Below are 20,976 nucleotides of genomic sequence, written 5' to 3'. Positions count from 1 at the left end.
GGGAAAGAAAAAATGATAGTGTATATTTCTTCTCAATCTAATACGTCGCGGGCTTGTTCACGTTCCGATTCCCGGGTATTTTTGGAAGCGGGGCGTGACAGGTTTTTTTGGTGGCCCATGCAGGTCACGGTCCCGAGTCCTCACTAGTAAGAATATAGTGCTCGCGTCCCGATTCCCTGGTATTTTGGGAAGCGGGGCGTGACAGGTTTTTTTTTGGTGGCCCATGCAGGTCACGGTCCCGAGTCCTCACTAGTAAGAATATAGTAGATAATTTAGATACATATCATATTTCATCCGTATGACTACAATTAAGTTCTTATACTATTATCTTAATAACTATGTTTTATTTCCTATTTTCCCAATATATTGTTTTGATTTTAACCTTAGTTATCCTCTTGATCCTCGTTTTCCCTTAGAACCATGGTGGGTACTCGTCGTAATGGTAACCCATCTAGTAGCAGTAGTCAGATGCCTGAAGTGGAACCGCACCATCTTTTGGAGATGATTCATGGATTAGTGGTGAATCAGCAATTCTTGGCCGGACACTTGCAGCGGGAGCCTCAGCACCAGCCTCCCCCTCGTCCAGAGTCTAGTGTTAGGGAGTTCCGGTATATGCGGCCTCCTTCTTTCTCTGGTGCCGAAGGACCTTTAGCAGCAGAGGAGTTTCTCAAGGTCACAGAGACTATCCTTACGGTGACTCGTATTCCCCATGCAGAGTGGGTAGATCTCATGGATATTCAGCTCACCGACACTGCTCGGATTTGGTGGACTGCAGAGAAGGCTCATTTGGAGAGACCGATTTCGTGGGATACCTTCACAGACCGTTTCAACAGGAAGTACTTTCCTCAGTCGGCTCAGGACGAGCTTTTGGAAGATTTGTTGAGCTCAAGCAAGGACGTCGATCGGTTGATGAGTACGAGGCCGAGTTTTCTTCTTTGAGCCGATATGCTCCCCATTTGGTTACAGACCCTACCATAAGGAGGCATCAGTTTCAAAAGGGCCTGGATAAGTATATCAGGTTTGCTTTGGCTGGTAGAGCACTTGCGACTCACGATGCCGTGTTGGATGCAGCATGCGAGATCAAGAGCATTCAGAAGGAACCTGAAGACCCACATGTGATCCAGAGCAGGACACCAGCAGCTCCAGCCCGAGATGACGAGCGTCCACCTTCTAGGCAGCAGCAAAATCCGCAGCGACAGTATTTTTCTCAGCGCCAGCCACTTCCTCCTGTGCATCCCTATCAGTACCCTGGAGTGCAGACTCTCGGCCAGCCTTCGGAGAAGTGTTCCTATTGTAGTTTCCGTGGGCATACCCATCAGAAGTGCCCCAAACGTCCTCGTTTGTGCTTCAACTGTAGATCCCCTGACCATGTCAACCGGGAATGTCTGCAGCGACAGTAAGCCAGCTTGCCTCCACCTCTAGTTCGAGCAGCTCTTCTAGCTCCACCTCGATCAGACTCAGCAGCCCCAGCTCAGCACGGACCCTACCCTCGAGCAGGCCCTCTTCCTCCACAGCAACAGATTTATCAGGAAGCACGAAGGCAGCAACCACCGCGTCAGACATTCATGATGACGGCCGTAGAAGCTAAGGAGAACAACCAAGTTATCACTGGTAAGATAGTTCATTCTTAGTTCTATTTGTATATGAACTTCCTTATTTCGCATTGCCTGATGATATTATGATAGGATTTGTTTATGAGTGCTAGCCTAGATGCATTTTCATCCTCCTATAATAGGCAAGGTTCTTGTTTACTGCGTTCTTGCTTTATCACCCTTTGACTCTGGGGTTTCCTACTGTTTCTTGTTCTCGTCTCCCCTGTTTATGGATATCATTCCATATATCTGTCCTTGGATTCTTTCTGCATTACTTTTATTTTAATTCCGAGGATGGAATTTGTTTTAAAGGGGGTAGGATGTAATGACCGTAAAATTTTGATATTAATTAAAATAATTTTTAGTATTTTAAAATATTTAATTATTATTTCAAAAGAGTATTTGTATTTTTATCGATTTTCTAGAAATTTTCTATGATTTAAAGTCTAAGTTTTATATTTATTTAAATGGTTTTGATATTTATAAATTAATTTAGTGCAGTGAAGTTTTTTAGAATTTATTTGTTGTGTTACCGATACTATTACGTATCATTTTAAATGATATGCTGTATTATTATTATTATTATGTATTATTTTGTATAATACGTTGTATTATTAATTACGCATTATTTGTATAATTTATTAAATTATTTCTACTGTTACATATTATCTGTCGTATTAGTACAACTGGTAAGTTTTACTGTGTATATAATTATCCCATAATTATATGGTTTTAAATTTAGCTAAAAATACTTTTATTATTAATTATTCTTGTTTAATTATACAATATGGGTATATTTCAACTATTTCGTATCAACTGTTGTATTAGCATAACATGTACGTTTTTACTTGTAGATAATTATCCCGTATTTATTTTGATTTTTAAATATCATTAGTTATTTCTTTTTAATTATTTTTTGTTTTAACTTATTAACCCTAAACCCTAATTATATATATATATATATGTATATATATATATTGATATATTATATAGTATATATATATATATATATATATATCTTCATATATATATGTATATATTATATATATATATAATATACTATATATAGTATATACATATACTTATATATATAGATATCTTGTCTGTGGTGTGTGTGTGGTGTGTGTGTTGTGTGTGTGTGTGTGTGTGTGTGTGTGTGTTGTGTGTTATATCATCTTTCTCCTTTCTCCTCTCTCTCGTATGTAGTGCCGCCGCCACCCTCTTCTCTCAACCCGTCGGACCGACCTCGACCTCCGCCAGCCTCCACCCCCTGGCCGACACGAACCCTCACCACCGCCTGAAACCACCGCCCTCAGCCGACCTCATGCACCTCGCCCCACCACCCGCTCTCCTCCTACTCGGTTCATCTCTCTACCCGAATACCACCCCCTACCAGCTCGCGCTCAACCTCGCATCAGGCCTCCCTCTCTCTCTCGTCGCTCCCTCCAGCTCTGACGAGGCTGCCGCATCCGACGCCAACCTTGGCACCGCCCCCTGAAACCCCACGCACCTAGCCCTGTCGACTGCCGCCTCCAGCCCTCTCCCTTCTCCTGTTCATCGCTGCGACCACACCACCTCCGCACTAAGATTCCGCCGCCCCCGTCTCGTTCGCTCACCCTCCGATGAACGCTACCACCCACAGCCTGCTCCCCTCCGCGCTCAGCGCTGTCCGCTTGTCGCCATCGGTTTGCCACACGCCGAGCTTAACTCGATCAGCCTACAGCCCGCCGCTCCACTCCCTCTCGACGCCACCCCCTCGTCGCTGCCCTGCCCATCCCCTTCATCGTCGACGAGCGTCACCGAGATCCCGCAGCCCCTCGTCGGAGTTCCCCGACGTCGCGCACCACCGTGTCAGATCCGACCTGCGCCATTAGCGTTGATTCGTTCGACGAATCCCCGAGGCAAGATCCCTCTTGCTCAGATCTGAATTCTATACTTGTCATAAATTATTTGCATAGTATATTTGTGACGTATTTATCTGCGTGGATTGTTTGCTGAAGAATATTGATCTAAATAATTGATATGTGATAAATAGTGTTTTGGAATAATTATAATAAGTTAAAAGAATTTAATTTGATAATGGATTTATTTAGAGAATTTATAATATTTAAAAAGAATTTATTTTTGAGAAAAGGAATTATTTTAGAATAAAAATTGATGAGAAATAATTTTAAAGAAATTATTCTTGAAAAGAGAATATTTCGGATTATTATAATGAGAAATAATTTTAAAAGAAATTATTTTGGAAAACGAATTATTTTCTGAATTATATAGTTGCTGTTCTTGATTACATTTCATGTTTGTGAATAATTTTACTGTATTCGACATGTCATGATGTGGTTGCGTGAAATTAATGTTGTTAATATCGCCTTGTTGTGTTTGAGAACCTTAGTAGTTCATGACTTAGTGGCATTGTGCGTCATGAACAAACCTAGTGACATGTGTGGGTGTGTTGACTGAGTTTAGGTGGTGAACCATAGTTATAGTGTGGATTATGATTGTCGACTTAGAAAAGCGAGAAGAGTTGAGATAGAGAATCCTTAGTTCATGTGATCGGATGAGATTGTTGATGTATTTTCCAGGATCGTGCCAGCGCCTTGTGTCAGCCTGGGGTGGGTCTGAGGTATCGTGATATGTGATTGTTGATTATTTTCTAGGCTCGCGCCAGCAGCCTTTGTGGTCAGCCCCTGGGGTGGGTCTGAGGTGCGGTGATATCGAGATTATTGATTATTTTCCAGGCTCGCGCCAGTGCCATGTGTCGGCCTAGGGTGGGTCTGAGGAGCAGTGATATTGCGATTGTTGATTATTTGAGATGAGTGATGGGATGGTTAGTTACATGACCTCGATTCTTGGCTAAGTATGATTCTTGTGAGATGTAGGACGGTTGCACTTCTTTTAATACATAGATCGAGATTAATATTTAATTATCTATAATTTGAGACATATGGTATATACATGAGGAATTCCTTGTTTGGATTATTTCGCTCGACGTACTACGTCTCTTATTGTAGATTTTTAAGTATTAATTCCATCTATTGTATGACCTTGTTGCTTGGACGATTTCTGATCGCTACCTACATGATCTTGTTACTTGGTTGATTTTTTGATTCATCTGATTATTACTATTCTAGTTGCACGCCTCTATCGTTATTACTATCATCACATGTTCTATTTTTATTTCTATTATCGCATTGACCACGCATATATTATCATTATCGTTATTGTATTTGTTCCTACCTTAGGGGATTTTGCCGTGTGTATACACGCTGATGTACTCCTATTTTCTGGGTGTACGTCAGATTTAGGAGACGGACGGCCTCAGCTCGGAATCGTACAGGAACCAGAGGATTCGTAGTAGAAGTGCCTTGCAGATGGAGTAGAAGACAAGCTGAAGCGTAGTAGTTTTCTTCTGTAGTAGCTGATGAACACTAGAACTCTTTTACAATATTTTTTTAGTTGATGATAGATTTAGTTATTTTATTCCCTTTTATTATGGACTATGTTTTTTCTATTTCCTAGTTGGACTACTTTGTAATAAGGGTATGTTCGATCCATAGTTTATGTCTGGGATGATTACCATGGATGATATGTTATTTTTTATTCTGGATTGTCTTTATATTCTTGCTATTGAGATCGGGGACCGTTGATTGAGATTTATGTATTTGACGCTTAGCGTATTAGATTGAGAAGAAAAAAGAAAGAAAAAATGATAGTGTATATTTCTTCTTAATTTAATACGTCGCGGGCTTGTTCACATTCCGATTCCCGGGTATTTTGGGAAGCGGGGCGTGACAGGTTTTTATGGTGGCACATGCAGGTCACGGTCCCGAGTCCTCACTAGTAAGAATATAGTAGATAATGAACTTCACCAACACAACTAAAAACAAATTAAACATTGACGACTAGTGAATGTCGCTAATTAATAAACTTTGCCCAGCAGCCCAAAATTGAGTGACCTTAGCTCATACCCAGAATCAGTCAAACTTTGCTGATTTCTCAACATTGCCTCAATAACAGAAAAGGCAATTTTCATTCCAAGCACTTAGATGAGGACAAGCATCATTAATCCTTTGATACAAGTTTGCAACAAAGGAAGCTACGTTCGACATTACACCTCTGGCGACCAAGTGGACGGATGAAGATAAGTTTTCACCTAATCAAGATAACTCAAGCCACATTCAATACTACACCTCTAGCTACTAACCTAAAATATTTCAATCCTAGCTATAAATTGAAATGCAGGATCTTGAAAAACATTAGGGTTCTTGTAGAGGTTAAAGTGTATTTTCACTTAGGACAATGATCAGCTTGGATTCAAGAAGTGAACGCTCGAAGTCTAAACACTTCGAATGGGCCAAAGTTAAACCTACAATAAGCTGCAGCAAAGGTCCTCTGATGACTAAAATGAACCTCACAAAGTATCCTACGTCGACTTGACCTGACCAAGTCAAAACACGAGTCGACTCCCACGACACGCCCCAAGCCAAATCAAAAGTTGTCATTGGTCGCCAAGCCTAGAGTCAAATTCTGTGTCAAATTTGAATTCATAGATAAAACTCGCTAACTAATGAACTTCGCCCTTGTTAAGTGGACCAAGTCATCCACTTTCGAAGAGCCCACATCCGAAGTGACCTTCACCCACTTCTCCAGCAAACCTCGCTAAGTCCGCAAAGTTCACCCAAATAGCCATTTTAGAGCTATTTTTAGGGGATAATTGCTTCCCACTAACTTCTACTTTAATGACCACTTAACCCACGATTAAAGGAGCTATTAACTCTCTCTTTTAGCCTATAAAAAGAGATGAGATCATCCATTTTAAAGGTGTTCAAAAAAGTTCGACAGAAGAATCAGCACACGCATCGCACTTGAGATTCCATTGAGAAATATTGCTAAGAGAAGAAATTGAGTTATCTTCCAAGCAATTCAACTCTCATCAACAGCAAATGACCTATTTTCTTAGTTAGCGTGTCAATGGAGTACAAGATCGACGCTCCACCAGCATACAAAAAAGAATTCTAGGAAATATAAATTTTTTTTGTTTCACTGTATTTCTTTTATTGTAAACTTCATCAATTGCAATATGAAAGAACCCAAAATAGTCAATATATAAATGTATCATATATGAATGTTATAAAATAAGAATATTCAACTATTGCTTTAACATTTAAAGGATCGTATACATCTAAATGTATGAAGTCAAGAGTACGTTGAGCTTTAACACTATTCTGGAAAAATATTTTGGTCATCTTGCCTCTTAGAAAGTATTCACAAGTTGAGAAATATTCTAATTTTAGAACATCTAATGAACTATCTTTTATCAACTTGTTGATGTTGTTAACATTAACGTGACCTAACATTATGTGACCTAACATTGTATGCTAAAGATAAGTTGTTATATTGATCCAATTTATATTTAAGCGATTTATCAATTCCATTAACATTAGATAAGAGTTAAGAGTGGTAATTATGAAATATAAACGGTTTTAGTTGAATAATTTTCAACAAAGCTATTTCTAAACCTTTAATAGAATTTCAATTTTATAATAAAGCAGAAAATCACTACTATAAAGTTTAGAAAATGGAAATTAAATTTCTTCTAACTTTAAGAAACATTAAGACAATCTTTATGTTTCATTTTATACCCTTTACTCAAATCCAGAAATAAATTTCTTATTTAAAATGCGGAAAATAGGATTTTTATTTCTATGGTCAAAGTTAATTTTCTATCCTCAAGCTTATGCGTTTGTTATACTTTTACAATAATTTATAAGTATGTGAAGATAAACTAGAACCAATATATCATATATAAAGAATCACTCACACCACTAGTCTCTACTAACCAATGGGATGAACTATCTTCAAAAGACATTTCCTTTTTAAGTGATGTAATGTAATTTTTACAATTTCTTTTTCTAATGACTTTCATTATTTAAATTTTTGCTTCATGTTTATAAAACCTATTTTCCTTTTTTAGATTTCTCTCTTAAAAAAACTTTCTTTTCGTAATGTTGGACAATCCAGTTCGATATCCATCATTATGATTTTAGCTTATGTCATAATATTATTTCCTCTTTTTTCAAAAAAAATTATTCAGTTTTAATACAGTGATAGTATAATCTTTAAGTCTAAAATATTCACTTTAAATTGGACAAGGGATGAAGATTGGAAGTAAAAATCATATCAACATTTGATTTTGAACTTGACTTCCAACAAATCTAATTTGTCAATATATGTCAAATCATCTTATAATATATATATATATATATATATAATATAGTTGATATATATATATCTAGATATATATACGAGTACTATAAGGTAACTACTCACTATATATGATCGATGTGTGTGTGATGTGGAGTTGTGCTGTGTGATGTTGTGTAGTAGCGTGTGCTGTTGTGTGTGTGTGTGTCGTGTCGTTTAAATTATTTTTTTTGTTTTCTTCTTTTTTTTTTTTTCTAATGAAATTATTTTTTTTTTTTTTTTTTTTGTCTATTTCTATTAGTCCTTTTTTTCTCTTAATTTTCTTTATACTTGTAGACGCCGCAAGTTCAAGAAATGAAGAAAGGGGAGAGTTATTCAATTAGGATGTTACATGTTAATTAATCGATTATTTCTATAAAGATGATGATACTGAAATACTGGCCAAAAGTGGCATATTCATTCTAATGAAGTAGGAGGGATGATGACATGAAGCTGGCGAGTGTTGTTACTTATGTTTGATTAGCAGGAGATAGAAATTAATAGGTACTATATTAATGCTCCTTAATTGTAATTAATTGGTAAGAGAATCGTTCCACGGCTGTCGAGGCTAACATATGAGGTGACCTCAGCGTTGGTGAATTATGAGTTGAGGAAGAGTGATAGCGAACCCTCCGAGAAGGCATCGGGAGATGCAATGATAATGAGAGGCCGTAGTCCAAACCATCGTCCATTCAATCACTCCAAGTCAAAGTAGAGAAGTGGCCATAGAAGTGTTGGTAGAAATCAATGTGCTTTTTGCAAAGAAGATGAACATTGGAAGAAGAATGCCCAAAGTTAAAAGATCGAGCCAGGAAGAATAAGAGGAAAGTCATACAAGCTTCAGAGGTGAATATTTGCAAAGCTAGTGGCAACAATTCAGATTCAGATTCTTCGGGCTACTCATGCCCAGCACTACTATCAGTTTGTTATGCCGACTCTACAGAAAGGATGTTGAATTCAGGTGCTACATACCATATTTTCCCTAAGAGGGATTGGTTCTCCATCTTTGAGGAGTTGGAAAGAGGGGATGTCGTACTCATTGGTAATGATCACATATACCTTATTGGTGGTATTGGAACAGTCCGAATCAAGATGTGTGACGGGGTGACTAGGGAGCTGAAGGATGTGAGATTTGTTTCGTAGTTGACGAAGAATATCATTTTACTTAGAACTTTGGAGGCAGCAGGCTATAGGGTGATCTTGGAGAATGCAGCTCTAAATATCATAAAGGGGTCTATGGTGGTGATGAGAGGTGTCAGGTAAAATAATCTTTACTACTTGATGGGCAAGATAGTAACAGGAGGTCTGACAGCTTCGATTACCACTGTGGAGAATACTACCAGCTTATAACATATGAGATTGGGACACACTTGATAAGTTCTTGCAGATATTAGCGAAACAAGGGCTGTTGAGAGGTGCATAGACCTGCAAGATGGAGTTGTATGAGCATTATGTATTTGGGAAGAAGACAAAAGTAAAATTTGGCACCGCAATTCACAACACCCAAGGTATATTGATTTACATTCACACAGTTGTTTAGGGTCCTTCCAAGCACACATCACTTAGTGGGGCTAATTATTTTATCACTTTCATTAATGATTATTCCAAGAGAAATTGGGTATACCCTATGAAGCATAAACATAAGGTCCTAGATATATTTTTGGAGTGGAAGAAGAAAGTGGAGCTGCAGATAGGTAGAAAGGTGAAGGTACTCTGTTCAGATAATGGTGGTTAGTACAAGAGTGATCTATTTCTGCAGTTTTTTCGGGATCACGACATTAGGCGACACTTCATAATTAGGAACATTACAATAAAATGGGGTGGTCGAGAGATTAAACCGTACCTTACTGCAGAAAGTTTGTTGTATACTCTCACAGAGTGGATTGACTAGATCCTTTTGGACCAACGCGTTGGTTTATGCAAGCCATGTCGTGAATTGGTTGTTGTGCACTGTGATATATGGGAAGTCTCTTATGGAGCTGTGGTCTGGATCAGTTGCTAGTGATTATGAGTTGCTTCGGATTTTTGGGTGTCCAGTTTATCACGTGAATGATAGAAAATTAAATCTGAGGGCTAGAAAATTAATCTTTGTGAGCTTTAAAGATGGAGTTAAATGCTTTAAATTGTGGGATCCACAAGATAAGATAATTATTAGCAGAGATGTCACTTTTTATGAGGCGTATATGATGAGGTCTCAAGTCCCTTAGCAGGTGGAGGAAGGCCAAACTAGCGGGATATCACAGGAAGTGGAGGATGATGTGACTCCACAGACTTTAGATAGCATTGTATCCATTAAGGCTCTTATAGAGGTGACACTGAGAGGAGACATGATGACAGATAGGCAAATAGATGATACAATGGATATTGGGACTTAGGGATAGGATCATGTTCAAGATTCCATTGCAGCTAATAAACCAAGAAGGGTTATTCGTCGGCCAGCTAGATATGATGACGTGATGGTTTTATATGCTTTATCGGTTGAGGTCGTTGATGATTTGATTCCTTCTACATATAACGAAGCGGAGTCAAGCTCTGATTCAATCAGGTGGAGGGAAGCTATGGAGGAGGAGATGCACTTTCTTTAAAAGAACGACACTTGGGAAATTACAAAGCTACCGATGGGTAAGAAAGCTATTGGATGCAAGTGGGTAGATGTAAAGAAAGAAGGATCTTCTAATGGAGACATTCGGTACAAAGCTAGATTGGTTGCCAAAGGGTATATGCCCAACTTGAGAGCATAGATTATAATGAAGTATTCTCACTGGTCGTGAAGCATTCGTCAATAAGGATACTATTGGTATTGGTGGCACAGCTGGATTTAGATTTGGTCTAGATGGATGTGAAGACAACCTTTCTACATGAAGACTTAGAAGAGGAGATCTATATGACACAACCTATGGGTTTTAGAGCTGCAAGCAAGGAAAATTTGGTGTACAAACTGAAGAAGACTCTTTATGGACAGTTTTATGATTGGCCAAAGGTACACGAGGAGCCATATGACCCATGTATTTACATGCACAAGCTATAGAATGATGAGTATATTTATTTATTATTGTATATTGATGATATGCTCATTGCTTCCAGGAATACTTCAGCTATTAGAAAGTTAAAAAAGGAGTTTTCATCAAAATTTGAGATGAAGGATCTTGGAGAAATAAAAAAGATATTGGGTATGAAGATTGAGAGAGACAGGGTGAAGGAGAGGTTGAAGTTGACATAGAGGAGCTACTTGCAGAAGATGCTGAAGAAAAATAGTTTTGATGGTAATGCCAAGGCAGTGAGTACTTTATTGACTCCCCACTTTAAGCTTTCAGCTAAGATGTCACATGTTTCAGTTGAGGATCGTGACTATATGTCCAAAGTTCTATATGCCAATACGATGGGTAGCTTGATGTATGCGATGGTGTGTATAAGACCAGCTTTGTCACAGGTCGTGAGCATGGTGTTCAGGTACATGCACGACCCCCGGGAAGGGTCATTGAGAAGCCGTGAAGTAGAGTCTATGGATGTTGGTTTGGTGTTTTAGAAGAATGAGAAGATTGGGCAGGATTGTGTTGGATATGTGGATTCAGACTATACGAGGAATCTTGACAAACGCCGGTCTACTACAGGATATCTACTTACATTGGCAGGAGCACCGGTATATTAGAGATATACACTTCGGTCTACAGTGCCTCTTTCTATTATGGATGCAGAGTATATGGTGTTGACTAAAGCTGTGAAGGAAGCTTTGTGGTTGCAAGGGTTATTGGATGACATGGGGATTGCACAGGATACCATCAGGGTAAAATGTGATAGCATGTCAGCTATCTATTTGACAAAGAACCAGGTGTATCATGCCCGAATAAAGCATATTGATGTCAGGTTCTATTTTGCTCAAGATGTCTTGGATGATGGAGACATTATATTAGAGAATATTCACACAAAGGATAATCCGACGGATATGTTGACCAAAGTTATCACTGGGGTAAAATTTGGTTATTGTTTGGAGTTTTTTAACATTCTTCATTGTTGAGGGCCTTTGGAGACCTTTTGGGTGAACTACATGAGGCTTGATTCTTTGGGCAAGAGGATACGTAGGCAGTCAGTTCGATGCAACCATTTGGGTTCTTGGTTGTGGATTGACTCCACTTCATACTGGAAGCAACAAGTGGGACGATTGGTATTGAGGTCGGCTCAGTTTTGGGAAAACTTCACCGAGGTGGAGAATTGTAGAAACGGTGCGACGGTGACGAAGTTCAGGAAAAACGAAGCAGACATGCACTTGGTGCTGTCCAGTCGACCGTCGGGCTTGGCCGGTCGACCGGAAACGTGCACACTACAGGGTACATTTTTGGATCCCTGGCCGGTCGACCGCAAGGCTAGGCCCGGTCGACCGCAAACCCTGTAATTGCCAGGCTGAGTTTTTAGCCCTCTAGTCGGTCGACCGCGAGGTCAATGGCGGTCGACCGCGTATAAATACAAACATGATTTGCTTAGGGCTTCAATCTCTGAAAAAACACAGAAGAGAGACTTTTGAGCTATGTGATTTGAAGATTTGGTGAGAGATTTGAGAGCTTTGTTTGAGAGATTAATTTGTGAGTTTTGAGTGAATTTGTAATCTCTATTTGTACTCTCTCTCTCTCTCTCTCTCAAATAGTAAAATACATCCCCTCCTTGCCGCGTGGATGTAGGCAACTTGCTGAACCACGTAAAATCTGTGTCTTGTATTTGATTCTTGTTTTACATATTGGTTGAGATTCTATCTTAGTTTGGTTGTGTTCTTTTCGGATTCCGCTGTAACACTACACTTTGTTCACTTGTATAAGAACACCGATCCATGATATCCGGCAATAAAATAATCTCAATTCTTTTCTCAAATGCAAAATTAGGGTAGTGTGATTCGAGAAAAGTAATGGTAAATAATTGAAAAGGGGTCCTTTTACCTAGTGCGGGGGGAATTTTTATCATTTTATACGACTTATAACACCGATTAGGCGATTACCAAATTCTGACGCAGAGCAAATTAGGATATATAAGTGGGATGCTATATTTTACAACCTGGAGAGTGTTTTAAGTGTGAAGGTAGTGTAACTATAAGATATTTAAGTGCTATTTGGTCCTTAGAATAGTGCATCAAAGTACTATTTAAAAAGAGGATTACAAAAGATCATTTTATTTTTTATTTTTCCTTTTAGTCAATAACTTTTTGTTAAATTTTGCTCAATTAATATCTTAATTAACAACCTATTCTCACTAATTATATGTGTTGGAAAAAAAAAGTGTGTTAGACGCATGTAAGTAATGATGATAGTTTGAATATTTTGAGTAATAATGGAGCAGAAATTAACAAAAAAATTTGTTGATTGAAAACTAACACTAATTATAGAGTATTGAAAAAACTTCAAATATAATTTCTATCGATTTAACCTAGTAGAAAGGTGATTTTTATAAATAAATGAAAAATCCAAAAAAAATTATAATAAACAAAAGGTCCCTTAAGGTGGTCTGGTAACTAAGGGCCTATTGAACTTAACACAAAGAGCCGTTTGCTCCTATCTAACTTGACTTTCGTCAAGCGTATTTTGATAAGGCTAAGGGCATGTTTGGGAAGTTATTTACAATCTACTTGGCTTATAATTCATAAATAAATTATAAGTTTAGTGAATTATAATCTATAGTGATTTGTAAAAAAAAAAGGATTACAAGTCGATTACAATAAGAGAGTGTTTGACAAATGGATAAATTATAATCCATCATTGTTATTAAAATGACCAAATTGAATTTATTTGATTAACTTATGTGCTTTATAAGCCATCAAATATTAAGCTGGGTTAGGGAACATTTTTTCGGCTTATAAGCCAAAATAAGTTAGGTGCCAGATATATTGATGTAGCTTATAAGCCATAAATTTTTGCCTTATAAGCTAGTTTGACCAGTTGCCAAATGTACCCTTCATATCATAAAACTGCCTTTAACTTTGGAACTATTACCACATAACCTATCATAATTTAAAAATATCAGAGAACCTCCCTTCAGTTTATAGGTTATTAGAAAACCTTTTAACTTTAGGATTTTATCAGAAAAACCCTCTTAGAACCATAATTTTCACTGGGAGCAACATCCCCTTGCATAATTTTACTCACCCACGTGAAAAATTGTAGTTAATGTTGTTAGAGGGTTGTTTTGGTAAAATATTAAAGTTAAAGAGGATTTTCAGAGTTTTCTGATACTTAGAAAATTATGGGAGGTTATCTAATAATCGTCCAAAGTTAAGTGAAATTTTTTTCCGACATTTAGACATTTAAATTACTAAAAGATAGGACTAAACTTGTAGGAGAATACATTGTACAAAATACAAAAGAGTTACATCGGACAAAAATACAAAAGAGTTCTTTTTTATTTTTTTTATTTTTTTATTTTTCCTCTTCTTCTTTTCTTTTTCTTGACCTTTATTATTTTGTTTGTAGCAAGAGCTATATGTAATACGGCTTACCTGTGTAGGTCACGAGAAGAGCAGTGATGGATAAAGATCCCTAATATAGGCCTTCACGGGTGCTTGTTTGTAGGATCACGACTCACGAGAAGAGGAGTGATGGATCAAGTACTAATATAGGTTCTCACGGGTGCTTGTTATTGGCTTGTTTGTTATTCTCACCAAACGCTGATATTCGCGTCTTTAAAATATAATAAAAAACAGAAAAAAAAAAAACTAAGTTTATACTTCCCGCACCTCGAAACTCCGGCCACATGTCTTCGTTTTCCCCTTTCCTTTTATGACGTCAGCATGTAATTTGGGCCATCGTTAATTTTGGGTCCCAGCTTCACGGGCTCAAATAAGCATCGGTGGTGAACTTTTTATTGGATTCAGATCATCTCTAGTTATGTGGTAAAGAGAATCTAATTCTTTCAATTCTTATTATTAATCTCAACTTTAAAGAATAAGATACTTATGATTTTAATAATCAAGGTAGTGGTTTTCCAAATACCATATAATTTTGATGAACATAATTAGTTTATGATAATAACCAAATACCTCTAAAATTAATTAAAGTTTTAATCCCTCCAATTTTTATCAAATATTTCAATATTCTCTATTCACATGTTACTTTCATTGGTCGGTTGCAATATATTAACTTTTTATCAATATATTTTTCTTAGTATAAGATTTAACTATATCTTAGCCTCGTCTCGCAAGGAGTTAATAGAGTTAAGGGTGTTTAACCCCTCCTTAACCATCCAAACAGATTTGATCAAAGGGTTAATAAAACATTTACAAGATTTAAACAAACTCATCTTATAATAAACCTTCTCATCCCCTTATGGTCTATCCAAACAAAATTAAGTAGATTCCATCACATCACTTTTCACTCCCTCCCCTCCCCTCCCCATCCTTGCTTTGTATCCAAACTGACTGTTAAAGTAGTTAAACAGTCATTTAGAGGGGTTAATAAATCTACCTAAAGAGGAGAGTTAAGAGTTACTCCCTCTCAAAATAAAAAATAAAACTTTAAAAACGAATATATTTCAGGATGTTATTTGTAACTAGCCTCCTTAGCCCTTCTTTATTTGCCAAATATAAAAAACTTAACCCTTCATCTTGATTATCAAATTCAAACATAATTAAATAACTTCTAACCTCTCATAAAGGGTTAACTAAGTTAATCCTTCCCTTTAATCCTGTTCTCGTAGCCCCTTGCTAAACGTCACCTATATTGTTAGAAATAAAATTTTAAAATGGGAGAGTCTATTATCTGTCACCAGATTGGAGAGATATTTTCTATTTTACTAATTAATTTTCTTCGAAATATTTAATTTCATCATAAATAAAATTATAGTGGTATTTGCAAAACCACTAGCTTCATTTTATCCTTTAAATTTGAAACTAAATATGAGGATTGAAAGAATTGGATCCTCTCCAATTACCATCTAATTGGAGAGGATCTGAATCCTTATCCATTAGATTGGTTTAAGATAATTTGATCAAACTTGAAGCCTAAGCCTACTTTTTATAAGTCCACAAAATTAGATTAAGTGGATATCAGCTTGGTCTAACAACTTTTTTTTTTCACAAAAATTAGACTAGAATTGTATTAGTTTTTTTATTTCAAATTTAGCTTCTAAGCTAGTTTTTTTTTTTTTTTGCCCCTTTGTTGGCCAACCCCCAATACATAGACTACTTTGGCCTAGTTAAGGAAAATCAGTATTAGCCCAATTTTATTTCAAAGTTTCCCAACATATCCTGATTTTTATGTATATCCATTTTAAAGTAGTATCCACAAATGCTCAAATTTGATAGTTTTAAATTTATCAAAACTCTTTTGGAAGGGAGTAATGGAGAAAAGGGGAAAGTAGATGCAAAGTTCACCCTCTTCGGGATCCTTTTTTGGTGTTGGGGAGAGGGGTAAAGATAGTGAAAAAACATGGTGAATATTGTGAAAAAACTTCATGTGTGAGAAATAGATAATTATGTCCTCCAAAAGGGAAACATATACCCTTTAATAAAATATAAGGATATTATATGTAAATAACCATAAATTTTCTTCTCTTCCTAACCCCTTATTAAAGCACTCAAGCATCATGAAATAAATTCTCCTCCTTTCTCTTTGATAAGATTAGAGATATTTGAGAAAACCTGATTCATCTTATTGCTTGCATTGATGAGTTTATATACAAAAGTAAGGAGAGTGTTCTAATAACCTAAGCGATGTGAGACTAAAGTAAAGTAAAAGAAGAGAGTCTAACTACTATATTTAACATCCCCTCTTAAATTGTAATCAGGTTCCAAAGATAGTTTGCTAAGAATGAGTGTGCATGATGATTTGCTTGCGAATAGGGAATGATGTGTTGTCTAATCAGAGCTTGGACAAAGAAAGCTTGGCCAAAAATGCTAGCCGGGGAAAGCTTGGGTGGAGGTGCTTGGTGTGGGATGCTAACCAAGGTAAAATGTGGCCCAGATTACTAGCCAAGAAAATGCATGGTCGGAGGTGCTGGTCAATGGAAAGTGTAGACAGGGTGCTGGGATAGGGAATGCGTATCTAGGGGTGCTAGCTAGGGGAAAACGTGATCGGATTGAGGGGTGTCGGCGTCTTAGGTTGAGGGTTTGTGAGGCATCGACAAGTGATGATGTTGCTGCTAGAGATAGCAACTTTGGCGAAGATGTAGTTGTTAGCTACAATGGGTGGTTAAGATTGCTATTTGAAGGAATTATTGATGAGCTCGAAAGTGATGAGATATGGAGCAGTGCCTAAGGGCTTTGCCGATGATGCAAAGGTGGATCGCCATTGAAGGATGTTGTACTATTGTGATGGGCTAGGGTTTGGTTGCTCAAGGAAAATGACATTGTCGAAGATCAAAGTTGTCGAAGTTGCCAAGTGGAAGCATAGAGATGAACCTCTCGGCAGCCCCAAGATCAAGCAAGAAGATAGAGATCTATCTAAGATAAAGAAGATGATGGTTTTGATACCATGATAAGTATAGAGATATTAGAGAAAACTTGATTAATCTCAATAATTGCATTGATGAGTTTATATATAAAAGTAAGTAGAGAGGTTTTAACAACCTAAGCGATGTGGGACTAAATTAAAGCAAAAGAAGAGAGTCCAATTCCCTTCTTCACCATTTCTCTCCTCTCCCCTACATTCTCTTCTCTTCTCTTCCTCTCCATCCGTGAACTCTCAAACATTATGTAGCTTTTTGGACTATGATAGACCAATTCCTATGCAAATATTGCCACTTTTACATTTAGAGAAGGATAAATTTCATTAAATGACCTAATACTTTAGGGTGTTCCCCGTAAAACCCCCAAGAACTTAACTTTTATCACTAAGCAACAAAAAAATTCCTATTTATGGCCAGTTTTGTATTACTAGACTATGACAAGTTGCTTATATAAATAGTTTCTAGAAGCAACTTATGTAAATTGTTGAAAATAACTATTTGGTACTCATGTATCATAAACTACTTTCAAAAACAATAAGGCATTAGATAAAATTGTGCTAAAAATTAGTTATAAAAGATAATGATAAAAGAGAAATAACTTTAGCTATAAAAATAAATAAGATAATGTTAATATGAATAAGATAATAATGTCAAAAGCTAAATGGTATATATGGCATTAAAACTATACAAAACAAAAGTTGCTTTTAAAAATATCATCAATTTACTTCCAGAAGTACCCCTTAGAAATAGTAGCAATTTTAATAAGCATGAAAAATGAATTTCCCTATTTATACTAAAAATTACCAAATTGGCCCTTAAACCTCCCAAAGTAAGGAAAAGGCTGAACATGATTAAAAAAAATTCTATTCTTTAAATTAATTTAATTTCAAAAAAACCCTCATATTTCTTCTTATTGATAGATATTGAAAGAGCCACACATTTCTTAAATGCCACTATCTTTCTCCTCCCCAAATGCTAACTCTATACGCCAATGGTGGGCATTCCTTACTAACTCTAACCCAATTTGTCACTATAATAGTAGTAGGTCACCTTCCTTGCTAAACCTATCTCGATCCGTCATTAGCAATAGTGGTGGGTACGGTTAGACTTATGGGGATGGGGGATGTATGAAAGGCCCTAGAGGGGGTGAATAGGGCTTATGGACCAATAATATGTAATTAAAAGATTTTTTAATAAACCACACACAAATATGAAATACAATGACAATAAAAGAGTGTAGAGATAGAGATAGTTAGCCAATTGATGACATGCGATATGTTCACAAGGTTCGATCCGCTGACCAACGTCCTCGCTCCCCACTCTCGAGGAAAAATCCACTACACACACGATTTGGAAGTCGGAACTTCTTCTGCACAACGATATCCACCGAGATGTCACAACCACACAGTCGATCTCCACGAGATCAAGCTCACAACAGTAGCAAATGAAAGAAAAACCCTCCCTTTACAGTAACCCTATGGCAAGAAGAGAGATTGCACTGAAGCTTGGGATGTGAATTTTGAAATAGCAAAGAACAAGATTAAAAGTTGAAGCTCTTTGAAAACACAAACTTAAACACAATAGATTTGCAATAAAACTTAGTATAATAAGTACTTGGGGTTGCTGGGTATAGATAGGGAGAGAATACAACAGCCAAAACCCCAAGAAATCAGCAGAAATCCCACAGAAATCGAGAAATAGATTCTGTAAAAAATTAGCCGTTACTGTACCCATCAATCGACTGACGGGAAGCATCAGTTCGACTGATGAGCTGATCATTGTATACGATTTCCATCTCATCAGTCAGCTGACGATCATTTCAGTCGACTGACGACCTCGTCAGTCGACTGGTCTGTCGACCAAAATAGAACAGAGACTTTTTGATGATTCTAGATACTTTCATCGGTCGACACATCAGTCGACTGATCAGTCGACTGATAACAAGTTATCAGCCTGAAATAATTTTGAAATTGAGTTTCAAAGCTCTGTTAAAAATAGTAAATAAATTCCAAAAATTGTGAAACTTTGTAAACAGTTTATAAACATTTTATAAAACTTGTTTAAAAAGGAATTTTGCAAAAAGGTCCTCGTATTTGTGAAAATCACTGTTTTAGCAAAAGTAACAACATACGAATTTTTGAAACTGTGAAAGTGTGTTATCCCATGAGCTTCAAATGTAATCAACTAACTACTTGCCTACATTAAGTACTAGAGAGAAAACAAAATAACAAATATCCCTCACATATGAGTACATGGCTTGAGTCTTGATATTTGCTCTTGAGTTGATGAAGCTTCTCATGAATATAGTGCTCTTGAGAGCTTTGCTTCATCACTTTGCCTCCACCTCCTTGGATATTGTCGTTATAGCTCATTTTCCATCCAATCCTCCATATATGGTGCTAATGAATTATAATCTACAATATAGCTCAATACACAATTAGCACCAATAATGGTGTTTGTAAATCATCATCAAAACAAAGGACCTAACAATCTCCCCATTTTTGATGATGACAAATAACCATTATACAAAAGCAAATAAAATTGATAATTTGGCTTATAGATAGTTGCTCCCCCTATCTAAACGGCTCCCCCTTTCTATGTGCACAAATGAGGAGTTTTCTCTCCCCCTTTGTCACCATCAAAAAATGGGGTAATAGAAGTATAAAAACACATGCTAAAGAAATCGCATAATACACCTCAAGTGTTGGCCTACTCGTGTCTCCCTCAAGTGTTAGGAATTACAACCTACCACTAGGCATTACTACCTACCTCACTCCTCTTAGGACGACCCCGGTCTCTCACCTTTACACTCCTCTTGGTACACGTGTAAGCTTAAGCATGATATGACATTTTAGGATCAAGAAAGAAAATATGGATACGACAATGGTAGAGCAAAGAAACAAAGGAAACAAAATGGGCAAAAATAAATTATTTTTAAAGAATGCACATACCCAAATCATTCCTAATGCGGCAAAAACCAACTTCACAAACGGGTTTGGTAAAGATGTCCGCTAATTGAGATTTGATGTCAATATAAACAAGAGAAACATCTTTCCGTTCAACATGGTCACGCAAGAAGTGATGTCGTACATCTATATGTTTGATTCTAGAATGCAAAAATGAATTTTTGGAAATATTAATAGCACTAGTATTATCACAAAAAATATTTGTATCATGAAAGTGTAAATCAAAATCAACCAAATTTTATTTCATCCACAAAAGTTGTGCACAATATAAGCCGGCGACAATGTATTCCGCTTTCGTAGTGGACAAGGCAACCCAATTTTATTTCTTGGATGCCTAAGATACAAGTGAGTTACCCAAAAATTGACAAGTACCACTCGTACTTTTGCGGTCTACCCTACAACTGGAAAAGTCAACATCACAATAACCATAAAGATCAAAAAAAGTATTTTTAGAATAGAATAAACCAAGTTCTAAGGTGCCATTAATGTATTTGATAATCCTTTTAACCACAACCAAATGAGATTTTTTAGGAGAAGCTTGAAAACGTGCACACGCACAAACACTAAACATGATATTCGGCCTACTAGCTGTGAGATAAAGGAGACTACCTATCATACCTCGATATAGCTTTTGGTCTACCTTTTCACCATTATCGTCCACATCCAACTTGATGGTGGTAGTCATTGGAGTTGAGGCATGTTTTGAGTTTTCCATCCCGAATTTTATCACCAATTCCTTAGCGTACTTGCTTTGT

General features: G+C 36.9%; 1 protein-coding gene across 1 annotated transcript; it reads left to right on the top strand.

Moving 5' to 3' along the window:
* Positions 421–1,400, top strand: LOC109847525. Its single transcript, XM_020416754.1, has 2 exons — positions 421–913; positions 967–1,400. The coding sequence occupies exons 1-2, from the start codon at positions 421–423 to the stop codon at positions 1,398–1,400; spliced, it is 927 nt and encodes a 308-aa protein (XP_020272343.1).

Source organism: Asparagus officinalis, chromosome 7, assembly GCF_001876935.1.
Source record: "Asparagus officinalis chromosome 7, Aspof.V1, whole genome shotgun sequence".
NCBI classification, from domain to species: Eukaryota; Viridiplantae; Streptophyta; class Magnoliopsida; order Asparagales; family Asparagaceae; genus Asparagus; species Asparagus officinalis.
This window is presented reverse-complemented; position numbering and strand designations above follow the sequence as displayed.

What these genes read in the sequence shown, in the direction of transcription:
- LOC109847525 (XM_020416754.1), top strand. Translation starts at nt 421, where the DNA reads ATGGTGGGTACTCGTCGTAATGGTAACCCATCTAGTAGCAGTAGTCAG. An exon ending in GGACGTCGATCGGTTGATGA is followed by an intron (nt 914 to 966) that starts GTACGAGGCCGA and finishes ATTTGGTTACAG; the next exon opens with ACCCTACCATAAGGAGGCAT.